Below are 27162 nucleotides of genomic sequence, written 5' to 3' on the forward strand. Positions count from 1 at the left end.
CCCGAACATAATCCTAAACTAACATCTCGCGAGATTTGCCCGTAGCTGTATCCCTCTCTAGCCAGAACTGTGCAAAGCTCTCCCCTGGAGATCGTCACAATGTAGTCATTGGTTGTTGGCTCTTTTTACTAGAAGGCGGGACTTCCGTCTCTAGAGTTACCGGCGTATCCCATTCACAGTAAAGACCGCTGCGTCTTGTTGACATCTATAGTCTTTGGCCCCCTTTCCTTTAAATTGACGACGTGAACACTGACACCCTCTAGTGGTGCCTGCAGTGGATGACATAAAAGACATTAATTTTTCCCTTTATTATTTTGCATTTATCAGTTCATTGTTAATAAACATATTAACATATATTAGCCTGCAAGCTGAATTAAAACTAAAATGTCCCATTTTGCTTTAATGACAACAGGACCTGACTTCAGAAGTTGTTATCAAGTGGACGAACGACATCTGAGCTTTCATACTATTGGGTTATGGTCAGTGTAACCACGTTGCTAATCAACCAATGACCTAGTAATATTAGTGCAAGACCTTGACAGAGACAAAGGGGACCAAAAAAGCAAAACAAAGAAATTTATCAAGTAAAAACACATGAATACAGAGAGAACATCCGTTTACAAGTTGAATTACAAAATAAACTTAAGAGACACCCAAAATCATAGAAAATAAACAAAACTTAATACAAAAACATGGAATCTTATTACAACAAGGACATCTTTAATCGACCCCCTGCCGTGAGTGCTCAATATCTTAAAAAAACATCTTTTGCATATTCAAATTAGCATATCTTATATCAGTAACACGCAATCTTTAAAGTAAAGATGCTAGAAAGGGTCCTTCCCAGCGATATCATAGAAAATCCATTAGTTTCCCAAAATAGTTTCCATTATTTTCCTGCCATACAGCCTGACAAAGAACCTTTATTTTAAGAGTTTATCCAGATTCACACTGGATAGCCGAATCTGCTGTCATACTTCGCTGTGCTGTGGCTGGTGTTAGTGGAAGGAGAATATGCTTTATGAGTTTGGTCGACTTGGCTATAGGCCACACCCGATCGAAAGCTGGACACACGGCTGGTAGGACGACTCTCAGGGGGAGGAACATCCTCTCTTTAAAGACAGATTTAAAGACATGAGAAATGTGCATGTTTATCATCAAACCATCTGACCATCTGAAGTGATATATCACCTGATCTCATTGGAGAACTCTTTATCGTGTTGATTTCTATCACATTTAAAGATAAGAAGCCATATAACCAGCAGCACTATTATGATGAGCAGCAGACATCCAACAACAGTGCCTGCGATGACTCCCGCTTTGTTAGGAGCTATGAAAGATTAAGAAAAAAATCAGTCGTACGTGCAAATGCTTGGCTTTTCCAATCAACATTGTGTGTTGTATTGGCAATTTGAGTGCATGCACACACTTACGCTTTACAGCGTGAAGGTTAAGCCGACAGATTTCTTTTCCAACAGCATTTGAGACTTCGCATGAATAGACCCCCATGTGGTTTATGGAGTGGTTACTGATAAGAAGCTCTCCTGTGAGGGAATCTAGAAATAAACACAGTCAACAGTCTGAACTCACTCGACACTTATTATGACTAATCTTCAGAAAAGTTTTGATCTAAAACAAGTTTGATGTTGAATAATAGTGACAAGTCTTTGTAAAACAAACTATTTTAACAGGTGAGTTTAACTGGATAAAAAAAGAAACATGGAAACCTCTTAAAATCAGATTAAAAAGAATCCCAGGTGGATACATTCATTTGATTAAGGACATGCCCTGAATGAGATGAAATAATACAAAATTGTTTTTTATCTACAATAGTTAACTATATTATTTTTAAGATAAATTAACAAAACATTTTTTTAACATACTTTTTTAACAAATCTTTTTCTACGGTGTAGTGGTTGTACTTACTCTGAACAACATCTAAAGGAATGGGACCACCGCTCTCTCTCTTCCATGAATAGAGCAGAGGTGCAGAGCCGTGATCCGTCCTGCAGCGCAGTGACACCGGCTCACCGACCGCTGCGCCTCCATCCACCCAACACTTGGGCACAGATGGCCTCACTGCCACAAAGACAAAATAAACCTGATATTATACCCGTACAAACACAAGAATGTTAAAATAATTGCATTGTGTAATTATGCATTACAAAATAAAAGTGTTACGTGATGCCCCATATCCATTTTTAGACTATGTTTCAGTAAATAACTTAAAGGCAGGGTGCACGATTTTTGAGAAACGCTTTGGAGAAGGGAGTCGGGCCGAGTACCAAAATTCACTTGTAGCCAATCAGCAGTAAGGGGCGTGTCTACTAACCGACATCGTTGCCTGGGTTGCGTAAGTGTGGGGCGGGTCTATCAAAAGAAGGTCCAGATTCTATTGGGGTAGGGGCGTGTTTGTTTAGGTGATTTCAAATGTAAACACTGGCTTTCAGAGATCGTGCACCCCACCTTTAACATCTGATGAACCTTTAGGTTCTGTATAGTAAATAAAGGTTCTTTAAATTAGAAAATGTACAGGTAGGTAGAAAAAGTGTGTATTTTATGTTTTATTTCCTTTATCTGTAAAAGAAAAACAACTTTAATGTTTGACTTGCTTTGGGTCAGACAAAGGATACTGAAGGTACATTAGTGGTTCTCAACCTTTTTCACTTCAAGGCCCCCCTTGGTTGCCCACACAGAGTCTGTGAGTTGCCCGCTAAAGCACATTATATTAATAACTTTTATGTAGATTAACATTTTAAACAATGATAAAACATATCAACAAGTAAAATTAAATAAACAATTAAAACAGAAAAGTTTTGAGTAGACTATATGAAAAAAGTAGCACTTCAGATTGTTTTAGCCTTTGCTCACAAAAAGGTTGAAGACTGCTGATCTAGAGCTTGGCATGACTAGATGTAGATGTATATTCATTACAAAAAATAATCAAACAGTAAGAAATATATATATTTTTGGTTGTTTTATCTTATTTTTTGTCTTATTTTGAATAATTTTCAGTCATCTTAAGGCCCTCTTGGAAATCTGTTGAGGCCCCCATGGTTGAGAAACACTGCTATAGGACAATAAGGGGACAAAAAAAATGAAAGATCCTACTGTAATGCAAAATAAATATTTTGTAAATACGAACTCATCAGCCAAAATCAAAAAACTATACTTAATCTGTGGGTTATAGTTAGGGATGCACCGATAGGATTTTTTTGGGCCGATACCGATTTAAACAGACACCTTCTGGCCGATAACGATATTAAACACTTGTATACGATACAATACAGTTGGTCTATTAGCTAGTTTATTTCTGTATCAAATTATTTTTACTGAACATGGATTTGATCTAATTAACATTCAACTGACCAACATAATAAGAGAGGCACAAATTAAGCTAAAACAAATATAATAAGACAGCATGACAACCTTCAAAGGTGGTTTTTGCTATTCAGCATTTATTTTATTAACAACATTAACTCATTTTTTTTTTACATATAATGGATTTCTTTATGCAGTTAATTAATAAACAATCAGTATCAGCCTTTCTTGTGCTATTGCCGATATGCCGATGGTTTCAAATTCATCAAAAATCGGCCGATAAATATTGGCGGCCAATACATCGATGAATCACTAGTTGTAGTTTATTCGTCTGATAAATACTTGAGAGTGATTTATAGGTATGCATTACCCAATACGACCAGTGAGATCTTTCGACTGTCCACACCGGGGGCTTTCTTTACTTTGCACTGATATGTTCCAGCATGATCAGCGGTGAGTGATGCGATTGAGAGTGATGCTTCGCCCTGGGCGGGGTCAGCAGCTGTGAAATCCACACCTTTCATGAAAGCATTGTCACCATGGACATATTTCCTTCCAGCTGTATATGACATGATCTAATAGAAAAAGAGATTCAAAGATCTTTTTTTACATAAAATACATTGTAGATTACAGAGATGCGCGAAGGTACAATTCATACTGTATAATGCATACTGAGGTTAGCTATGTTTATCTACATACACCACGGGTCCCCTTACATGGAAGTCGCCGTCATGTTTCTACAAAAACTCGAAATGAACAAACGTCTCTACAGAGCGCATTTCTTCACAGCCGTTTGCCAAACGGAGGCTGCATCCCCTAGAGGTCGCATTTGTAGGCTGCATACGTCTTTCAGAATATTAACAATTTTAAATTTGACACTTATTCTTAGTTAATCCCTAAATTGTTGTGCTTATATGGCTTTTGAATGTAGCAGTTAACTTAAATAAACCAGGCTTGATGATGTATGCATCATGCATATGGGACCTCCGCAGGATGCAGCCTTCCGTTTGAGAAACGGACAATGTCTCAGAGACGATGACGTGTATGTCCTGTGCCAGCTATCGTGTAGTGCAGATCTTAGGGACCCTTGATGCGAGTCCACGAGGGCGCATCAAAGTCAAATTTTGGGACAGACTCAAGCATTACGTCTGGTTGCTCTTTCGCAAGGACTTCTGCATTGGTAACGTGCATGAAGCCTGCAGCAGGGCAGGCTTTGCAGAAGACCGCATCAAGGGTGCAAAGGGGGTGCTGATGATCACACTTCAGAGCATAAAAATTACAGATGGGACACCCTACGGACTAGTAGACTAAGCGAGGACACGCAATTTAAGTCCACCAGAACTTAAGTCCACATGAAGTTAGCCATTTTGGACAGGGCCTAAAAGGAGGGGTGAGATGTGGACTGATCCGTTGGTTGCAATTCACAATCTCACTGCAAAATCTACACAGTGGACCTTTAAAATGTATGAATTTAATAAGATAGTGGGCCTACATTTTTTACAAACAATAATATTACAACTAAATAAAGCAGTGTCTACACTGCAAAAAATTATTTTCAAGAAAAAAAATTCTTAGTATTTTTGTCTTGTTTTCAGTAAAAAATATCTTAACATTCTTAAATTAAGATGCTTTTTCCTCATGAGCAAAACTACCCAAGAAAATAAGTCTAGTTTTAGACCAAACATATCAAATTTAAGTGATTTTGTGCATAAAACAAGCAAAAAATCTGCCAATGGGGTAAGCAAATTTTCTTGAATTTCTCTTGAAATTAATGTTTAAGAAAAATTTTCAAGAGTTTTTTTTGCTCACCCCACTGGCAGATATTTTTGCTTATTACACAGCTCTCTGGAATGCTTGATTCTGATTGGTCAGTTGAGACATTTGCAGGTTCGTTCTTTTCAAATAATAACCGCTCCAAAGTAATAACGCATAGCCGGTACTACTTGTACGATTAAAATCGCTCCGCTCCAATAAAGATTACTGTTTGGCGTCATCTTGTGACAAACACTGGACAACCACCATTAAGAATGGAAAATGTTGACATTAATTTTAACATGTACGGAAAAAACAAAACATTTAAACAGTGGATAGAAGAACGAACAACGACAAGACACAGACAGCTACTGAGACTGAACTTGATAAAATAGAGCATGACAGCTACAAAGCCAACAAAAAAAAAATACAGAATGGGCATTAAAACCTCTCAAAGACTGGCTAAAAGAGAAAAAAATAGAGACAGACAAGTATGAAGCAGAGGATCTTAATAAGGTATTACGATCATTTTATGCATCTGTGCAAAGTTTCGCGGAAGGATAAATTTTTTAATTTAAAACAAATATGCCAATAAAATGTTTCAAATTCATATTCATGTCCAGTTTTTATTTCTTATGTGGCAAGTAGCCGTGTAATAAGCGGGATAATGTAGAGGCAGCCTGTAGTTATCGCGAAATAAGCCCCTTCAGTGTGATACAAGACCCTTATTTCCCGATAACTACCGGCTGCCTCTACATTATCCCTTACTTGTTTTATGCACAAAATCACTTAAAGTTGATATTTTTTGTCTAAAAACTAGACTTATTTTCTTGGGTCGTTTGCTCATCAAGAAAAAAGAATCTTAATTTAAGAATTTTTAGATATGATTAACTGAAAACAAGACAAAAATACTTTGAATGTTTTTTTTTTTTTTTTGCAGTGTAAAAAGGACAAATCTTAATTTCCTTTCTATGCACCGACTTACGCACCATAAGGTCTTTTTGTGTTGTATCTGGGCTGACAATGGACCACTCGATGTCAAGCTCGCCTACATCTTCTGGAGTCGACGCGAAGGTGCAGTCTAATGTAACACGTTCCCCTTGAGCCATCTGTATAGTTTGAGGTCCACTAGAAGTCACTTTAATTGAGAAAGTCACATCTGCAAAGATTTCAAATGTGTAGGTACCAATATTCAAATGATATGCAAAAATAAGGTGCACGATTCAAAGAATGTGTAGATTGATTTGCAAAGTTGTCTACTGATAAGAAGGTCACTTATATTCAAATTGGTAATATAAGACTCTAGTTAAAAATGACAAACCAACACCACAAACTCTTGGTCCTGATATTGTGCCCAGCTGCACAGCCGTCGCTATGATTTACAGGGTCAGGAACAAACATTTTAATGGTCGGATCATCTCTCCCCTGGGCCTGGTGATGAGTAAGCTACGCTATTGAGGAAATAATGGGCCCCACCTTGTGCAGTTACAAAGCTCTGTAACTCTGACCACCATCATTATGTTGTTTTCTCATGAGAGATTCATTTGATTGAAATAAAGAGAAATGTTTGAAGATTATTGAAGAACGTTAGGGGTGCCGTGAGCCGAATGTGAAAGAAAACCTGTCTATCAAACTGTGCTCAAATTCAAAAAATGGTACAAAGTACATCAGACTTACTTGCTTTGAGGAACACTGCCAGCAGAGTCAATAACATAAATGAGGACAACGAGGACAAACTTGTTCGTCTAACACAAGGCTGGTTTAGAAAACTGTGCGAGATTGAAGGAAAAAAGAGAGGGAGAAGAGTAAAAACTTAAAGCGAGCGAGAAAGCATGAAATAATGAGCATGTCTTGCTGGTTAACATATTTTGAACTTGTGCAATACCTTGTTGAGAAGCAGAGTTTTTTTACATTCATTTTTGGAGTTCCTTTTATGTGACGCTGATCAGAGAGGCTGCAAAATTGAAAGGGCATTTGACATTACAATGTAAAATACTTTGATTCCTTAAATTGTTAAGTACAATCAAAATGCATGTACAAGTCATTTCAACTTACTATTTTAAAATTAGATTTTAAATAAGAAAAAATGGTTGAAATATGCAGCTGTCATTGGGGCAATACTCTTTAAAAGGAGCCTTGGGTACAAATATGTCCCTATACATTTGTATATGTACCTATACATAAGGTATACATTTGATACTTATACCTTTGAGGTACTAATAACCTCTCTTTGGTACAAATATGTACCTCTGAGGTAATATTATGAACTATTTACACTGTCAGAAATAAAGGTACAAAACTGTACCTTTTCTGTCACTGGGCCTGTACCCTAAGTTTCTGTTTGGTACCTTTACAGGAATACAAAACAGAATACAATTTTGGGTAGATTACCGTAACTTTAGGGCCTACATTGTTAGAAAAAAGTCAAGATATGTACCCTAGCTGTCAGTGGGGCAGCACCCTTTAAAAAGGTAATTGTATGGACCATTAGGTACAGATATGAAAACATTTAGTACCAATATGTACCTTTGAAATACTAATATGTATTTTTCAGGTACAAATAAGCTCTCTTTGGTCCCAGTATGCACCTCTGAGGTACTAAAATTATATCCTTAGGTGCAAAGCTGTACTTTTTGAAAGGGTACAGCCCCAGTGACAGAAAAGGTACAGTTTTGTACCTTTATTTCTGACAGTGTAGGTGCAAATGTGTACTATTAAATAAAGACTATAAAAATGTAAGAAAGAAATGATAATTTAAAAACATTTGACTGTAAAGGTTTTTTGGAGAACCAAAAATAGTTATTCTATGGCATCACTGCAAAAAAGTCTGATATGTTATTCAGGTATCGTGCATATAGAAAAAGGAAACAAAGCCGATAATGTAAAAGTGCAAAGAGGAAGTTAAAATAACTTACCTGTGGTGACCCAAAAACATTCTTGCACACAGTCACGAAGCAAAAGCGTTTTTCTCTTCTTGCCGGCTATGAGAGAACAAAATACATCTTTTTTTTTTTCGTTTTTGTTTTTGACAAACTCTATTATTCCTCCTGCTTTATTTCCAGAGCCTGTAACCTCACTGTTGACCAAAATCCATCATGTACACCGCATTATAAAGCAGAAGAAGAAATAGTTTGGCTGCTCTTAAGCCGACTGACTAGAAAAACTGGTTTGGAGTTTGCTGCATCAGCGTTTAACCAAGCAAAAAAAAAATAAGCCACATACTTAAGAAATTGAAATATAAATAGGATCCTACATTGAAGGGCAGCTGATCTCCATCTCATGCACCTCACCTTCTCAATGGCAACATTGTGAGACTGCAAGTCACCTGCGGTATCATGTGAAGGTGGTGCCATGGTGATGTGGTCCACAGAGACCAGTCTCAGATGACAACTGGTTACTCCACTCAGAAAAACAAAGAAGGGGATAACAAATGATTAGATTGTTTGAGTAGATTAAAACATTAGGCATTAGTATGGTGATCATAGCTATTTAAAATAATTAAATAAAGCGCATTAAACTTAATCTAATGTCCTTTACAATGAACACTTGTGATTAATATACCTTGAATTGACCAATGTAACCACATGTTTAGATAATGTCCAGTGAGAATGACAGATCATGGAAAACATTTAAAGCAGAAAGCCTGACAAAATAAACAAATGCAAGTCTGTGACATGCCTGAACTTAACCATTATAGACATTATATAACCAATGTTTACATTTCCTTTAGCTATATTGCTGTGCAGAGAAGTGTGTATGCTGGTAAAAGTAAAGGCAAATGTTTGGACACATTCTAGTTATACAAACTTAATGAAAGACATCCCACTAATGAGACCTTTGTACCTTTACAGGTATACAAAAACATAATACAATGTTGTAGCCTTTTACCCCTACTACACTGTAAAAAACAACCTATAGAATTTACTCAAAAAAATTGTTGTAACAATTTGCACTCACTTTGTTTGAGTAAATTATATCCTATATATTTGATTAAAAAGTACCTAAATTTAATTACTATGATAAAGTAAAAAAAAATTAGGTAAGGTCTACCTATTTTTTTCATAACTAATTACTTATAAAAAAATGAATAACATTAACCCTATTGGTATTAAGGCACAGATCTATTAAATTATTATTAATAATGATAAGCCATTAAGAAACATTACATATTACTTATTCAGAGAGGGTTGAATAAGAAAATAGTCATGCACAAGATTGCATAAATTGCTTGCTTTATTGACCAAATAACATTCTGTAAACATTTAAAACTAATTATTGGACGTATAATAACCCCAATACATTTCAAGTGAAATACAACATATCTTTTACATAAAGCTTCTTGAACATATTATTTCATAAAACAAAATAAACCAAGGCTTCATGAGATGTTAAAAAACCATTAAAGCAAGATTCCTAAATACTGTTCTTCACGTTATCATTAGAAAATTAAAGAAGACAATAATATGAGAGGAAAAACTGATCTCATTTACCTCAGTAGACTAGCATGCTATATCGATACAAACAAACATTTCAACTTCATTTAAAACTTATTAAGTGCAAAAATACAACTTCATATTATGCTATAACTCACAGTACACGTGCATAAAACATTGAACACTAACAAGAAGTACTTACATTCAATTTTAAGTGATTCAACTTCATATACAAGTCTCATATATAACATATGAACTCCGAAATACTTTTTTGAACAGACATTAAAAAGCGAAAGGCAACGTTAAGTATATATCCGTAAATGATAATAATAATAATAATAATAATAATAAAATGGCTTCATAAATGGATCCCTTCTAAAACAAAACTCAATATATTAACAGATAAATGCAAGAAAACTTTTACAGTAATTATCTAGCATCGACAGCTTTACCGTTGTTTGTTTGTCTGCTCGACGCCCTCCCGTCTGTATCGTACATCAACCGTCCGCTGCTCTCTCTCGTCACGTGGCTTGCTCAAGTTCAACCACTCATATTGAGCAGCTCCGCTGTTCACGAGATTCAGACATGTAAATAATAATAATGGAAGTTAATATTTTAATCATAAATATGGATATTTATTCGTATTCGCAGGTGCAAGAACTGGGCGATGTTTCATTCAAAGCTAACCTGACTGACATATTCTAACCTATCAATCTGTCAACAACAGAGACAGAGAAGCACGCAAATGACTAAACTTCTGGTAGATTTTACAGTTAACCAACTTAACATTTCCATTCATGATGATATCAACAAGTTAAATAAAAACTTACCTGTCAACAAACCGCAGTTCTCCCGCCGATATGATATGAAAAAATGGTGACTCGAGTCCCGCCTGGATGTTGATTCATGCGCACTTTGCGGTGCTAAGGCCAATATTTTGGGGTATATGTTACTTATTTTTTTAGTATTGCAGTTATTACTGTTAAAAATTGGATAGTGAAGGTAGAATATACCCATTATTTTTTATTTTACTTGCTAGCTTATATACTTAATTAAATTATAACTAATTTTCATGGGTTAAATTTAACACCCTCCAGAGTAATTTTTTACAGTGTATGTTTTGTACCCCTAAATGGTACAAAATTGGTCCTTACACTGTAAAAAGTGAAAAGTTGGATTTTAAGTTGAACTGTTTAGTGTGATATAATATTGTACCCCAAAATGTACAACATTTCAATGTGTTGTATGAAACTGCAAATAAAAACACCACCTTTAAGAGAAAAGCACTTAGTTTGCAGCACTTTGACCTCGGCGCGCAGTAACATCATCACTCCTGACCCCACCCCTTGCTCACAGAAGTGACCAAAAGTGACGTTTATTCAGTCTAGGACAACTAATGTCTTCATTCTTCATTCAAGCATATTATTAAATATGTAGTAAATATTTTTGTGTACTAGTTGTGTAGCTGTACTTAAAGCTTTTTAAAGACTTTAAAGAGGCAAGAATTAAAGACAACACCTGTGCAAAGCTTACTGAGTCCAGGCCCAGGAGAACAACTGCTGTAATATAAAACAAGAGAGAATAAACGAAATATTAATAACTAATAAAACTGTAGTCAATCTTTGCTTTATCTCTTGTGAGTTAAAGGTATTGCCGAGGAATCCGAGTGGATCATGAAGACTATTGTTCCTCCTAGTTGTCAATCAGGAGTGTTATGCAATTGGATTTTGTTAAAAAGTGGTTATTTTCTAAAATTCGAGAAAATCCTCTGCTACACCTTTAATCATTTTGTGAATGAAACCGATTTTTCCTTAATTTAAACCTATTTTTATAGTGTTTTCTAAGTTTTACTATACTTATGTTGACGTTTTACTCGAACCATTGGGGTCATTAAATATTGTGCATATCCCGTCCAAAACATAAAAATAGTATACTATAGCTAGTATTTAGCTATTGTACTGTAGTATATAAGCCTGTTAGACCATTTTGCAGGATTTAAAAACAACACTGGTCTAGAAGCACTGATTTAGCACTGATTTAGTTTTTTATTACATGAATTAATATAAGAACAAATTACAGCCAACAGAAAATTTAGAACTGAATAAAAATGTAAAAAATAAATATGAACTAAAAAACTTAAAAACAACATGAAGTGCTTCTGGACCAGTGTTGTTTACATCTTGCAAAATGGTCTATAGCACATGATAGTATTTATTTTCAAATACAAAAGTATACTGTATATTATAGCATTTACTATAGGTTCAAAACTCAATATTGTCCAGGTTTTAAATACAGTTTACTATAAATGCAACATTTTTATGTGGTTTAGTACCTATTATAGTATTACTGCAATAAAATTCCTAAAAAACTATAGTGTTTGTGAAGTATACTAAAGTATTTACTGTACAACAGTTTATCAGTTTACTTTAGTTATATTACATAATAGTACACAGCAACAAAGTAAAGCAATAACTACAGCATTGATATTACAATTAATTATAATAATTACAATTAATATTATAATTAATGTTACATAACAGTACACAGTGTAGCAATGACTATAATATACTATAGCATTAATATTACAATTAATTATAATAATTACAATTAGTATTATACTTAATATTACATAATATTACACAGCAACAAAGTGTAGCAATATAATGTACTACATCATTAATATTACAATTAATTATAATAATTACAATTAATGTTATAATTAATATTACATAATAGTACACAGCAACAAATTGTGGCAATAACTATAATATAATACAGCATTAATATAACAATTAATTATAATAATTACAATTAATATTACATAATAGTACACAGCCACAAATTGTGGCAATAACTATAATATAATACAGCATTAATATAACAATTAATTATAATAATTACAATTAATATTACATAATAGTACACAGCAACAAATTGTGGCAATAACTATAATATAATACAGCATTAATATAACAATTAATTATAATAATTACAATTAATGTTAGAATTAATGTTACATAATAGTACACAGCAACAAAGTGTAGCAATAATTATAATATACTACAGCATTAATATTACAATTAATTATAATAATTACAATTAATATTACATAATAGTACACAGCAACAAATTGTGGCAATAACTATAATATAATACAGCATTAATATAACAATTAATTATAATAATTACAATTAATGTTAGAATTAATATTACATAATAGTACACAGCAACAAATTGTGGCAATAACTATAATATAATACAGCATTAATATAACAATTAATTATAATAATTACAATTAATGTTATAATTAATATTACATAATAGTACACAGCAACAAATTGTGGCAATAACTATAATATAATACAGCATTAATATTACAATTAATTATAATAATTACAATTAATATTACATAATAGTAAACAACAACAAAGTGTAACAATAACTACTACAGCATAAATATCACAATTGATTATAATAATTTCAATTAATATTACATAATAGTACACAGCAACAAAGTGTAGCAATATAATGTACTACATCATTAATATTACAATTAATTACAATAATTACAATTAATGTTATAATTAATATTACATAATAGTACACAGCAACAAAGTATAGCAATAACTATAATATACTACAACATTAATATTACAATTTATTATAATAATTACAATTAATATTACATAATAGTAAACAACAACAAAGTGTAGCAATAACTATATACTACAGCATTAATATTACAATTAATTATTATAATTTCAATTAATATTATAATTAATATTACATAATAGTAAACAGCAACAAAGTGTAACAATAATAATATACTACAACAATAATACAGTAAATATTAAAGTATACAACAGGTTTTTGTACGTGCAGAATAAAGTGTATGCAAAATAAGGCGAGTGGGAGGTCGATAGAAACTTATTATGATTTCTTCCGGTGTCCCTTGCACGTTCTCTCAGTTTTATCAGGATAATGTCCACAGCTGTCATGTAAATCAACTATCAGATAATAAATGCGAACTTTCAACTTTCTCTTGCTGGCTTATTTTCTGCAGTCAGATCGGAGCGTTAGATGCATTTGTGCAACAGCTCGTGCATGATGTGTGAACAGGAATCGTGTGATATCGTGATTGTGGGCGCAGGTCTCTCTGGACTCAGCGCTGCACGCGAGCTGCAGAAAAGAAACAAACAACTGAAAGTGCTCGTGCTGGAAGCCAAAGGTGCGTTGTGAAATTGATTTATGGAGTTAAAAGTTTCGTTTAACTGTAGCAACGTCAACAGTGAACCTGATTTAGACAGCTTCAGAAAGGTAATGTGTTTCTTTCATGATTCGTTTCATCATTGTTTTCTTATTTACTGCATTATAGATCGTGTCGGTGGACGAACCGTAGGTGAACATTTACCAGCCGCTGATGGCACTGATCTTTGGGATATGGGGGGTCAGTGGGTGGCCAGGTAAGTTGGTTTTAGACGTGTACACGATTATCTGTAAACAAGCTTACTGTAAAAGTGTGGAGGAGGAGGAGCCGGCTGCGCTGATGTTTTTGTCTATGCACGCATGCGCATTTGGTGTCTCGCAGTTCAGTTTATCGCGCAATGTGTATAGCTATTTTACTAAGCCAGAATATTTTCAACAGAATTATAATTATTTTAAATTACTATTAACATTGTTGTTTCATAAAGAATGTATAGCCTATGTATGGCTTGTTAAAACTATGCATTAATTGAAACATAAAAAAGAACTTGTTTTAAGCTTACAAGCCTACAAGCAGTAAAAATGTATTTTCTATACAGTACACAAACCATAAAAAATACCCAGAGCAACATTCTCAAAACCACAGAGATCAATAAACCATTGCCTATAGCTAAAGACCCTTCACTGTAGATGAGAGAAAGCAGGATTTTATTTGAAGTTACACAAAGAGCTGCTTTGAAGCATCGATCCAACAGCCCTAGGACGTGCAAAAGTTGCATTTTAAATGTGCTATATCATTATTTTTAATTTATTTGATTTCCTCACATCTTCTCTAGCTCACAGCACCATGTTATGGAGCTTATACGAGAATTTGGTGTGGAGGTTTACCCGCAATACACCAAGGGCAAGAAGGTGCATCACATGGGTGGACCGCGCGCCAAAATCACTACTTACACTTCTAGCATCCCATCGTATTCCCCTTTGGTTATGTTGGATTTCCTCCAGTTTCTCTGGCGTGTAAGATAAACCCCACCATCTCATCTGACAACGTGTCAGTCTGTAATAATTTAAGAATATTTCCTTTTTATAGAGTTGAAGAGATGTGACTAATTACAATCATTTCATATCTTAATGGAAGATGAGTTAAGGTTACTTAATGATCCATATTTTTATACAATCATCTATAAGCCCATAGTGTAGATCTTTCAGAGTGCTTGCAGCGATAATAATGATATATGAAAGCTCTTATAGCTACTATTTTTAAGAAACAGTGCGGTCAGAGATTGAACTAATGGTTTTATCCAATCTCTTGACGTCATAAATGACATCATCGTCGTTTATAGCTCCACATAATAGGCAAAGATGTGAGAAATAAATTGCATCTAAGTGGATTATATGGTGTTTGAAAACCACCCAAAATGTGGTGTCTGTCATTTAGATTAATAGACTCACTAAGACCGTATCGGTAGAGGATCCGATGAGTTCTCCTAATGCACAGCTTTATGACAGCATGACGCTTCATTCCTACATGGAACAACACGTGTGGACCACAGGTGAGTTTTGCACGTCTTGCCGTTTGATGCTGTAAACAACCCATTAATACTTATCAATATTCACTTATCTGCCTTGCAGAGATAAAAGAGGAGATGGGCTTGTGTAGTCGTGCCGTGTTTGGAATGGAACCCTTGCAGCTCTCCTTCCTTTACTTTCTCATGTACTCCGCTGCAGCAGGGGGCGCCCTAAAACTGTTGGAGGCCACACCCGGTTCAGCTCAGGAGTTTAGGGTCAAGGTTAGAGATGTCTAACATGTTTTACTTTTAATCTTTTTTCTTTCATTTATTAAGCCACAAAGTACACAAGGCTTTGCTATATTATAATATAATATTGTAGCTGTGACTTATTACAAGTAAACCATTGGTACTGTGCATTCAACGTTAATGACTGGACCTATAAATAAATTTCAATTTGAAAAAATTTTGAAAAATACAAAATAATTTTACTTACAGAGTTTAAAGGAGACATATCAAGGAAAATCTGACTTTTTCCATGTTTAAGTGCTATAATTGTGTCCCCAGTGCTTCTATCAACCTAGAAAATGTCATAAATAACAACCCAGTAAATTCGTTTTAGTAAACCATTCTCTGCGAGCATGTGAAAAAACATGTAATTGAAATTGAGCTCCCCTTGTGATGTCAGAAGGGGATAATACCGCCCCTTAATTTGCACTATCCAACCACGCCAGTGTCATTTAGTGCAGAGATCAGCTCATTTGCATTTTAAAGGACACACCCAAAAATCACACATTTTTGCACACACCTACAAAGTGGCAATTCTAATATGTTATAATAAATTATCTATATGGTATTTTGAGCTAGAACTTAACATACTTCACTTTGGGGACACCAAATATTTATTTTACATATTAAAAAAAGTCTACTTAAACCTATTGGTTTGTATTATAAAAGCTTGGCCATTGATTTACATTCATGCATTTGGCAGAAAGTTTCATCCAAAGCGACTTACAGTGCATTAAAAGCTATACATTTTATATTACAGTATGTGTGACTTTTAACCTTTTGCGCTACTAACTTAATGCACTGAAACCGAGAAAAATGCCCATAAAATTTTTTACACCAGTCAGTCAAACATGTTACTGCAATTTTGGCACACGTTTCTCTGAAATGGGACAAAATTGAACCAAGAGACTTTGTCACAAGACACAACAGATCTCACAAAGCCCATTTCAACCAATTTTCAGAACAATTTTCTAGTTTTTTAACACATTCATATGAATGCTTAATAAGTCTGGACTGTAGTTTTGTGTGTGCTGACTTGTCTGGGAACTTTGCAATAGCATAAGATAGCAGCCGTCGATGTAGGGTAAAGGTACATGAAATTGCAAAAGCACATTTTTGAGCCGTTTATCTTCTAGTTCTCTCTCACCTATATTTCTGAAACCAGTGACTGATTGTTTATCACTGGATCAGTTGTGTAACTTTAACCATTGGGGATTGCATAATATTAGCCTATATAACCTTATAATTATTGCAGCATATAGAAGATCTATTAAAGCAATGTTAGTCTCAATCTCATTCATGACTTCGTCTTATCAAAGTAATTTTGTATATTTTTTTTAGAAAATTGGTAATCACACAATTCAGGCTTATAAACTATTTATATGTGGCCTATATTTTGGTAACAGGGTTGTACTCAGAAATTGCAAACCCCATATAAAATGATTGAATGTAATATATAATATAATAGTGTGTGTGTGTGTGTGTGTGTGTGTGTGTGTGTGTGTGTGTGTGTGTGTGTGTGTGTGTATGTGTGTTTGTGTGTGTACCTGGCAATTATCACATTGTGGAGACCAATTGTCCTCACAAAGATAGTAATACTAGTATTTTTGTGACCTTGTGTGGACATTTTGAGGTACCCATGTGGAAACAAGCTTGTAAATCAAACAGAATGATGTTTCTTGAAAATGTGAAGTAGGTTTCTGTGATGGTTGGGGTGCATATATATATATATATATATATATGCACTGGAGGATGCTTTGGATAAACCCATCTGCCAAATAATGCACGTGTGTAAATGAATAAAGTTATTTCAGATTCACTGTGACAGGAGAAGCTCGGGGAATCATAGTGCAGCACAAACATCTGTTTCTCAGTAAATGGAGGTGCTGTTGTGTTGTTGTATATTAAGATGACAGCTGTGGGTGATATGGATGTAATACTCATTCTTTTCACAGGGTGGCACTCAGCAGCTGTCACAGAAGCTGGTGGAGCAGATCGGAAAAGATCGAGTTCGTCTGAGTTCCCCTGTAATGACCATCTGTCAGGTAAAGACTCTATCAAGGCAGAGGGTTGACATAAAGATAACAAGCATATCTCAACCAGCGGTGCATGTGATAACTTCTTTTCCTTTAAACAAGAAATGTATTTAGACACCAGTTCTGCTTTGTGATTTTCCTAATTTAATGTAGGTGCTTCTTTTGCATCCACCTATACCTCTCTTACTATTTTTTATATTATATAGTTTTGTAAGCTGAAGTGCCTGTCATCGCTAAAATATTTGGATGACCTTAATCAAATCCACTCCATTAGATCGCTCTCATTTGCGATTTGGTGAAACAAAATCTTTTGAAAGCCTTTGAGTCACATCAGGGAATTAGCCTATAATGTCGCTCTCACACGTAGAGCGGTAAAATCCATTAGCCGCCTTAATGGTGCTACATCGGCATCTCTGAGTATAAAGTTTTACTCACCCCCACTGTTTAACAAGAGGAACTTAATGACTTTTATCTTCTATATATAGACTACGGCGATTTGTCCTAAAATTGAGTTTGAAAACAGGTGTGATCTCTGTAACGGATTAAACAATGAGTGCTCATGTTGGTGATGCAAGTTCAATTCAGGGTTGGATACTTTCTCACTAATGTTCCCCGTATGCTGCACACTTCTAATGCCGCTCAACTTACTAAAAAGCTATCAAGAGGAAACAGCAAGAGGTTTTTTAAATCAGAGCAAAATTGAAAGGGCAACATTTTAAATCCATCAGTCTATTGATTTTCATTATTGAACTGAAGCTGTGCGAAATCTTGTGCGAGACAAAAACGACGTCCTTAATCAGCACATAAATGTAACTTTCATAGCGGCACCAAACGTAATTGGAAAAATTGCCGTGTTTAAAGTTCAATTCAAGTTTATTTTCTAAGAGCTTTTCACAGCTATGCATTGTTGTAAAGCAGCTTTACAGAGTAAATGCAGAGTATAGACAGTAGATACATTAGGTAAATCGAAACATTATCAAATTATTTCACTATCTATCTTGGTTAACTATAGACCTGCCTGATACAGTCCGGCTATAAGTTACACATTTCTGGCCAAATGAAACTTGAATTTGGTTACATGTCGGTTTTGCCAAAATAACTTGATGAAATATCAAACATCTCACAATTTATTTAATTATTTTGGGGGTATTGTTAGATGCATTGTTGGGGGTAACGCATTACAAGTAATGCGCATTACGTAATAATATTACTTTTCTAAAGTAAAGAGGAAAGTAACGCATTACTTTATAAATGTACACATTAATATTTCAGTTACTTTAAAAAAAAGTAATGCGAGTTTAATTCATTCAATTTAAAAATAAAATAATGTACTGAATTAAACTGAACATATTAACGTACTCTTTGCGTCTGAGCGGGAACAGTTTGAGTTAGAAACAGAGATGGCAGGCCAGAGCTTGACAGTTTTGCGATCATAAAAAACACCTGCAAGGCCTGAAAGAGATCAAGCCTCAGCCAAGTAAGAAAAAGTAAGTGTAAGCATTACTTTGCATGAAAAGTAACTAAGTAATGCAATTAGTTACTTTTTTGGAGACTCTTAATTTGCCTTGTTTTAGCATAGACGTTTGGGTTGTGTTTGGACGGCAATTAGACGTCTTTTAAATAGAAAATTGCTTGCTGGTTATATAGAAACATACTGTAAAAGCCCACATAGTATAACACTTTCAGATTACATGGTAACATTAATAGAGAAGTGTAAATGTAAAATGTAGGCTAATATAGAAACAATCTACTTTAAATCAGATGGGTTATATCTAGAGATGCACCAATATTTGGCCAATAGGGATGGGACGGTATGAAAATTTCATATCATAATTATAAAGCAAGTTTTTAAAAACACGGTAATCAAACACGGTTGTAATGATAATTCACTTTTAAACGATAATACTAACCGTCAGGACATTTTATCGTGGTTAATCGTGAAACCGGTAATCGTCCCATCCCTATCGGCCAATAATCGGTATTGGACGATAAAACAGTTTTCTCTAGTTATAACTAGGGATGCACCTATACAAGACTTCTGATGCATTTTTCAACCCCTTTTGATTCCCAAAATCTAATCTGCCCTGATCATTGGCTGGTTTTAAAGCTCACGTAACACACGCTGTTTCTGCATTTCTGATGTTAATCTGGAGTACCTATAGAGTAGTATGACATCCTTTATATCTCCGAAGAGTCTTTAGTTGAATCAGATTTATAAAAGAAAGATTAGCTTTACCGAATCTTTCTGATAACGAACGAAAAAAATGAAGAAGGAGGAGTTATACCGCGGGAGGAGCGAGTACGAGTCATGCAACACTATACAACACTGTTTTAACTTATGATTCAGTACATGTTCGTGTCATTTATATAATATGCACGTGACTATTTCCAACATAAGACAGAAGTTTTACTTACCGCGTGCACCTTGTCATGACGCGGTTGGGAAAATCCACCGCATCAAACACACACGCAAAACTCCGCTGCTACCCCGGATAATAAACTATATCCATTGTTTCATTAGGCTGGATTTCTTCTCCTTACATCCAAAAACACACTTCTTCTTTCGTCCCATTGTTGAGTTTTGAAATTAAACAAAGCTGAGTGGCGTGATAAGAAGTTTGCAAGCTCTAGCACCTCCCGCTGATTGACGGGTGGGCGGGGTTTTCTGGGGGAAGTGCCCATATAAAGAAGTGATACGTATAGAAAACCCCTGAAACGTCAGTTGGACCTGTAATCGAAAAAAACTTTCCGAAACTTGTACGAACCCTGGCGAAGTGCATTCGGCACAGAAATACTCTGTACTTTTTTGCCTACGTTTAGCATAAGGAAACAACTCTATAACTGTGTTAATAAGTCAGAATGCTTGAAATACCATTGAACCCCCCCTTTAAACAATTGGCCGATGTCCAATAGAGTGCCGCAGGGGTGGTGTATTTTTGTAAGCCAACCTGGAAGTTAGTGGGACACTGGTTCCCTCGCCAAAAAGCCCATTGAGTTTTCACATAGACTTTTGGATTATCACAAAAAATAAGCTCTGTGTTTAACAGAAGTTTATGACACTTACACATTTTGTCCAACAAGATATTCGCAGATGAACAGAACTTTTATACATTTTGAAGTTGAAATGCGTTTAAAGGTGCTATAGATTGTAAAACTATATTTATCTAGGCAAAGATCAGGGGTCTTCAACTACTCTTCTTCAAGGGCCAGATTTTACTTTAACCTATTATATACTGTATATTATTATATATGTTATAGGCTAACTTATGTTTTTGTTACATTTTGTTATAGGTCATAAAAATCATCAAATAACAAAAAAGGTGCACACATCTTGTATCCAGTATTTTTGCCTTTTAACGGTGCTCTAAGTGAATTGAAGCGTTTTAGACCATAAAACATTTTTTGTTACATACCGGAAACATCTCCTCACTATCTGCTTGCTGCCTGTCCGCTGATCAAACTGTAAAAAAACGCGATCTCTGTAGACAGCCCAGGCTTCAAACGACAATATCAACATAGTGGCCAAACCTAGCATCACAAAACAAAACAAAGTATTCCAGCCAATAAACGACAAAAAGGATTTGGGGGTGGGGGTTGGGCGCGTTCATGAAAGCACGGAAGGTAGGGGGAGGAGTTAGCTACGCTCCGTCTGTTTGAAAACAGTTCAAACGTCAACAATAACTAACGTCTCGCAGATTCGCTTAGAGAGCCTTTAATTACTGAAAACACAAGCGCAAGAGCCTTCAATCTACGAATATTCACCATACCGGAATAAATAAATGAACGCAAATATACTGCAATAAACTGCCAATTGTTACTAATAAAGTTAAACAAAAAGGGATTAAGTAAGGATTAATTGATGACGGGCCATTGAATTACAGTATAAGAAAATAATGCACACCCAAGGTGCAATGCGGCACCACGCGAAGCGGGTGTGCATTATTTTCAAATAATTCAAAGGACCGGAGTCAATTATTCCTCTTATACCACGGTTACCACAAACATTGCTCGGGTGCCTATTTTTAAGACATTTGACAAGTTAGGTGTGGGGTTATCAGAAATTAATGCATACCCACTGAACATTTCTCAGCCAATCAGAATACAGCATTCAACAGACCCGTGGTATAATAATTAATAATTTTCACCTCGCGCACAGTGTTTTGATTGGAAAACACTAAAAAACATCACAGTTGGGGTTAGAGTTAAAATGTCTAAAAATGTAACAGAAAGTGATTCTAACCAATCTCAAGCGACAATGGTAAAAAATAGGAAAAAACAATAAGAAAACAATACATAAAATGAAAAAATATTTATAGAAATGTATGCTGAAGGCACGAAACAAAGCTGAATTTCATTCCATGGACAAAAAAAAATTAATAAAATATTTTGTGACTATAACACGACTTTCCGTGAGATCAGTCTGTTCAAATAAGGTAACCATTTCATTTTGGGGGCAAATTCTAGGTTTGTAAATAGACATGTTCAATTTTTGCACTTAATAAACTCGCATACATTCTATGTAGATATCCGATAACAATGTAAAAATTTTTTCAATGCATTCTTTGGCACCTTTAATATAAATTGAAAGCTTACCTTAGGCTAAGCAAACTACACCATTGTCTCTCAACCTCAACGTCTTTACTTCCAAGCTACATTTGCAAGTGGGAAAAATTAAGCTTTTATCTGCAGATTATAGGCGGATACATTGGTGCATCGCTAGTAATAATTAATAACAGACTCACACAAATATTACAGAGGTCAGGACATTAAGTGCTTCTGCTCATGTAGATGAAGGGTCTGTCAGCCCAAAAGAATTGGGAAAGAACAAAATATACAAATATACGAAAAGAACAAAATATACAGTACAAAACGTTGAGTCAAGTAGCCAAAACACCCCATAATGCAAAACTGGACCTGTGACAGTACAGGAATCTCTTCCAAAAAACATAGCAACAGATATAAGTTTTGGTAGCTGTTCTCTATCATAAATGGCATGCTTAAACGCCTGTGACACCTTTAGGGGTCACACACACATAACAGATAGCCCTCATCCATATCTCACTTTGGCCATCAGTGAGAAAGCCTCAGGCTATATGTTTGTGAAATGATCTGAGGAAGGGAATGATGATAGAAAGTCATATTAATAATATAACACGCCTTCCACTTGACTGAGTGCTGTATGCTGCATGTTCCTCATGTTCAGTCTTTATTATTGTGTAAGCCACAGTTTTCTTAAGTGTGCCATTATGTCAGCGTCCTTGCCGATTCGGTCCATCTCAACATCATCATATAAGCATGTATTCTCTCTGTCTCTTCAATTGTATTAATTGTAATGTGTGTTTTTTTTCTTACAGAATTCAGAGAATGTAGAAGTTAAGACATCTGCAGGCACGTTCACTTGTAATGCTGTCATTGTTACCTGTCCTCCACACATGGCAGGTCAGTGCATGCTTCATACTGTATACAAACTAACCCACCTTACTCAGTATGGTACTCATGAATTTTCTACAAAACAGTCTGTCGCGCTGACCCAAAACAGCTGTCAGTCATACACCCGGTGCCATCTACTCCCTGTCGGAGTGCCGCCGCCCGGGCCGTGAATTCGGCTGTTTTGTTTGAACAGAGTCTGGCGAGGATGCTTGTAATGTGACGGATCTAAAGACAGCTCTGAATTATGCAGAGTGCCTGAACCGCCATCTTCCCGCTGGCTCGAAATCAGAAAGCAAGGATGGCAAGCTGACAGGTGACGGGAACTCTTAAAATCCGGAGACTCGGTTGAGATTAGACAGCTGTCCAAAATGCGTTCAACGATTTAAAGCGAATGCAGTGTGGCTGTTTTCACTAAAATGAGTATTGTTTCATTATTTACTCTCCTGTGGTTCTGCTGTGTAACACAACAGGATAGGGTTGGCAAGTTTGACTGCTGTTGCCCTTAAAACGACATGAAATTTTCATGATGCAATCTATATGCGTTTCAATTGAGGGCATGCGATAGCTTTGCAATCAGAAACAGGAGGAAATGGAAATCCTCCGTAGAATTAATTATATTAAGTGTATTGTAATATAATGTGTTATTAATTATTAAATTAGTTTAAATGAAATATAAATATTAATATAATAATACTATAATACATTCTATATATTCTATATAATATAAACCCACAAAGCGAATGTAATTCTCACTTACTTAGCTTTGTTTTGGTCGAAAGCAGCCTATAGACAGTATCCTGGCTGATGGAGATTTAAACTCCTGTCCATTTATCTTTTATATTGAGTGAAGTCACTCCCTCACCATCTCCATTTCAATGATTAATGAACTGTTTGACTTGATAGTTTTACTTTGTGCTTCTGTCTGCCATCCCAGGTTATAGAATACCTGAATCAACTGTCAGTCAACAAGTGCTGTGCCTCACTGTATTTCTATTTATAAATATGAAGAGTTTGGTTCCAAAACGCCATTTTTAAAAAAATTACTTACCGCCAAAATCAGTATTGTATCTTGTCAGCAGTGGGGGCTGGTCAATAGGGGGTGCTGGGGCGCCGCCCCACAAAGTTGGCCTGAGAAGAAAGCTACTTTAAAATGTTAACAAAAAGTAAAATCTGCTGTGTCTCCCTTGCCATACTTCCTGCATCCCAGTTTGCCATATTTGGCAATATTTCAGATAGCGATTTACTCCCGCGTCACCCTGTCTTTGTCGTTAAGCATAGATATATATATGTCGCCTTGGGGTTCTAAGCATGCGTCAAAACCGCCGCCATCTTAGAACAGGGGTCTTGTCATTGGAAGTAGCTAGGTAAAGCTGCTATCTCCGCCTGTACTTCGAATTCATGGATGATGCCGGACATTTGTGCTACGTATGGATGTAAGGCCTACTAACACTATGCATTATAGTTAGAAAAAGTAGATTTTCATAATTTCAAAACTTTCATTTTTTTCTGGGCTCAATGCTAAATACATGTCTGACTGTTGAAACGAACCAAAAGAAAACCAAGCAAATCGCATTCATGACAATTTATGGTGATTTTATTTCCGTTACACCATTGCCTGCAATGACGCTGATGCGGGGTTCCCCTGTTTCAAGATGGCGGCTCTAGTTGACCCATTCGGTCCAATGAACTGCCGTAGCCAAGGCGACATCTAGTGTACATATCTGTGGTCGTTAAGCGTCACCATTGGTTGAATTTGATGTACACATTCAGACGCACTTACCCCTGGAGGCGTGCCCAAAGTGTCACGGCAGTGACGCAGCGCGAGTTCCCTCGAAAAGAAACTGTAATAATGTATCTTAAAAGGTAACTCGATGTAATCTTGCTCTCACTTGAAATGTGTCCTCACATTTAGTCCTTGAATTTGAGGGTACTGGATCTAGAAAGTCCTTGAAAGGTCCTTGAATTTAAAAGTAAACAAAGGTGTGGGAACCCTGTTTTCATCTTTTTACTTTCTAGATATAGAAAACACGTTTTTACCGAAATTAGTCAAAATGTATTTATTGCGTTTTTGAACCAAAGTCTTCATATATATATATATATATATTTATATAAAAAGGGAAAATTCTATAATTATTAACTCGCCTTTACACAAATCCACATGTTGTTTTTTTGCTTTATTGGAATTCTCAGGAAGAAGATTTTTTATGCAATGGAAATGCAGGTCCTTTATACATCGTGTGCTTATAAAGACTCTGGGGCTTCTTAAGAATTATCAAAAAAAAAAATTCATATGACTTTTTATATGCAAGTTTTCGAAAGGCATGCAGTAGTTTTCTGTGAGAAACTTTTTGTTATTAAAAAGTGTGTACGTTGATGTCACTGAAGGACAAAACTGAATTGGTACTTGCGAGGGCAGTTATGAAAAGTGATGCGTGAAACTTATACTTCAGTATTTCAAACCAAATCATATGGCTTTAAAAGACTATTTTCATTCTTTTTTTGGCGTTTTATTCTTTTTGGAGCTTGACAGCTACCGTGAACTATCCTTGGCAGGAGCTGCATAGAATTTGTTTCTTTTGTGTTCAACAGAACAAAACTGAATTTTCATTTATGGGTAAGGGATTTCTTTAAAAGGACCTGAATAACATTTTCTGCCCTTGTGCATGCAGCCATTATTTTTATACATTAGTTTACTTTGCAGAGTACATGCATTCCCTCTAATTCACAGAGACAGACCGTTTTCAATAGGTCGCTTTGAAATGCATGCGTGCGGCAATACAGATTTTTTTCTGTCAGTTTGGCAGAGAACAGAATATGAAGTGTGGGTGTGCGTAGGCAACCGTGAGAAATGAAGGTGTGTGTGTGCGCGTCGGTGAGCATGTTGCTGTATAAATCCATGAAGTATTCATGCTACGCTGTGCCGTTCTCAAATATAATATAGCGGTGATCAGACGGGTTGGGGATGCGTGTGCTTTGTGCTTTTTGTCTTGGCATGCGTTCGGATGCTCGGCCGGGGTTTGGCTGCGTGACATCAGTAGGTTAGAGACATGTCGAAGCATAACCGGATGAAGCCAGCTGGTTACTATATTTAACTCGTGAGAATCCTCTACCTGACCGAGCTGACAGCACAGCTGCATGCAATTTGAGCTGAATGGCAGAGAATGCATTCGCTCGCCCGGCCTCCCAACGACGCTTTGATGCTGGATAACAACCTCACAGACACATCATTTCTTCATATCGGTTTCGCTTAAAGGCCTGTTTGTACTGTAAGAAGAAAGAAAGCCAATAAATTAGCATTCGATTGACTGTCGTGATGTATTTTTAAGTGTGCTGCTTGATGTTTTTATTCTGTTTGTTGCTTTTAAGCACAGTTTTCCCCAAGGCACCTTGCTGGGAGGCAGATAGGGGAACCTTGCAGAAAGCACCTGTTGCCTGTTAGCCTGCAGTTATGCTACTGCTTGCTCCACCACTCTTACTGTGTGGCTGCAGAGGTGTCAAAAGCCAAGGTTTGATGGAGAGGTTATACAGAAGTCACATAGCAAAAAGGAAAGGAAGATGAAAGTGTGAAAGAGAGCAGAGTTTGAAGCAACATTATTAAAGAGGGAAGGGGGTGTAAAGCTATTTCATGCATTCTGACACTGTTAAAAAGTGGGATTTCTCATGCTAAACCTAAGCATTTTTGAGCCAAATGCACTTCAAGGTCAAGGTTTGTACAAGTTTCGGAAAGAGAGATTTTTTCGTACATGAGAGATTCATATGTAAAAATCTTGTTTTATTTCTTTTATGGGCAATTTCAGTGCAGGAAGTACAGTGGAAGTCCTTATATGGGCATTTTAACCTGAACAGCGCACGCACACACCAAAAAACTGCTGACACGAAATCAACGTCACCAGAAGTGTTTTGTTATTTGTGAGGGAAATTCAAGCTTGTTTAGCTTCCCAAAGAACACAGCATTATGGATACAATGGATATAGTTTGTTTGTCCGGGGTAGCGGCGGAGTTGTGCGTGTATGTTTGTTTAAAGCTGGATTTCATTCAAATGGGGCGGTAAGTAAAACTTTATTAAATGTCTGTGTCTGTGTCCTTCAACGTGATGCCCAGCCGATGCGCGACCAACGACCACCGGCTGAACCAGTTTAATCCGCTTACCCGCTTCCTATCCCTAGGGTTTTTTGTCCTTCTAGGATTTTT

At 35.8% G+C, this 27162-nt stretch overlaps 2 protein-coding genes across 4 annotated transcripts in view; one reads left to right on the plus strand and one right to left on the minus strand.

The window, feature by feature from the left end:
* Positions 1–562: 562 nt before the first annotated feature.
* Positions 563–8963, minus strand: vsig8a (V-set and immunoglobulin domain containing 8a). 3 transcript variants are annotated; one of them, XM_065290766.2, is made up of 10 exons: positions 8399–8963; positions 7989–8054; positions 6959–7027; positions 6751–6842; positions 6063–6232; positions 3692–3896; positions 1927–2079; positions 1434–1556; positions 1192–1330; positions 563–1112 (listed from the first exon to the last, which is right to left on the minus strand). In XM_065290766.2, exons 2-10 carry the CDS (start codon positions 8006–8008, stop codon positions 947–949), a joined length of 1137 nt encoding a protein of 378 aa, XP_065146838.1. In that variant the 5' UTR covers positions 8009–8054; positions 8399–8963; the 3' UTR covers positions 563–946. The 3 variants fall into 3 exon arrangements, with proteins under 3 accessions (XP_065146838.1, XP_065146839.1, XP_065146837.1); XM_065290767.2 differs by having other exon boundaries at positions 8364–8963; XM_065290765.2 differs by having other exon boundaries at positions 8327–8963.
* Positions 8964–13388: 4425 nt separating this feature from the next.
* Positions 13389–27162, plus strand: part of LOC135779687 (probable flavin-containing monoamine oxidase A) — a 45595-nt gene continuing 31821 nt past the window's right edge. Inside the window, exons 1-7 of the mRNA XM_065290491.2 lie at positions 13389–13734; positions 13882–13969; positions 14546–14726; positions 15148–15262; positions 15342–15499; positions 17461–17550; positions 22896–22980. Coding sequence (XP_065146563.1) covers positions 13587–13734; positions 13882–13969; positions 14546–14726; positions 15148–15262; positions 15342–15499; positions 17461–17550; positions 22896–22980 — 865 coding nt within the window. The 5' untranslated portion in view covers positions 13389–13586. The remainder of the gene's footprint in view (positions 13735–13881; positions 13970–14545; positions 14727–15147; positions 15263–15341; positions 15500–17460; positions 17551–22895; positions 22981–27162) is intronic.

This window comes from Paramisgurnus dabryanus, chromosome 10 (assembly GCF_030506205.2).
Source record: "Paramisgurnus dabryanus chromosome 10, PD_genome_1.1, whole genome shotgun sequence".
NCBI classification, from domain to species: Eukaryota; Metazoa; Chordata; class Actinopteri; order Cypriniformes; family Cobitidae; genus Paramisgurnus; species Paramisgurnus dabryanus.

Bases quoted from the DNA above. Each gene is read 5' to 3' on its own strand.
- vsig8a (XM_065290766.2), bottom strand. From the start codon at position 8,008: ATGTTTTTGGGTCACCACAG. The intron at 6,843-6,958 runs GTATTGCACAAG...AATCTCGCACAG, and splicing joins AAACTCTGCTTCTCAACAAG to TTTTCTAAACCAGCCTTGTG. The intron at 3,897-6,062 runs GTGCGTAAGTCG...TTTTTCTATTAG, and splicing joins CAACACAAAAAGACCTTATG to ATCATGTCATATACAGCTGG.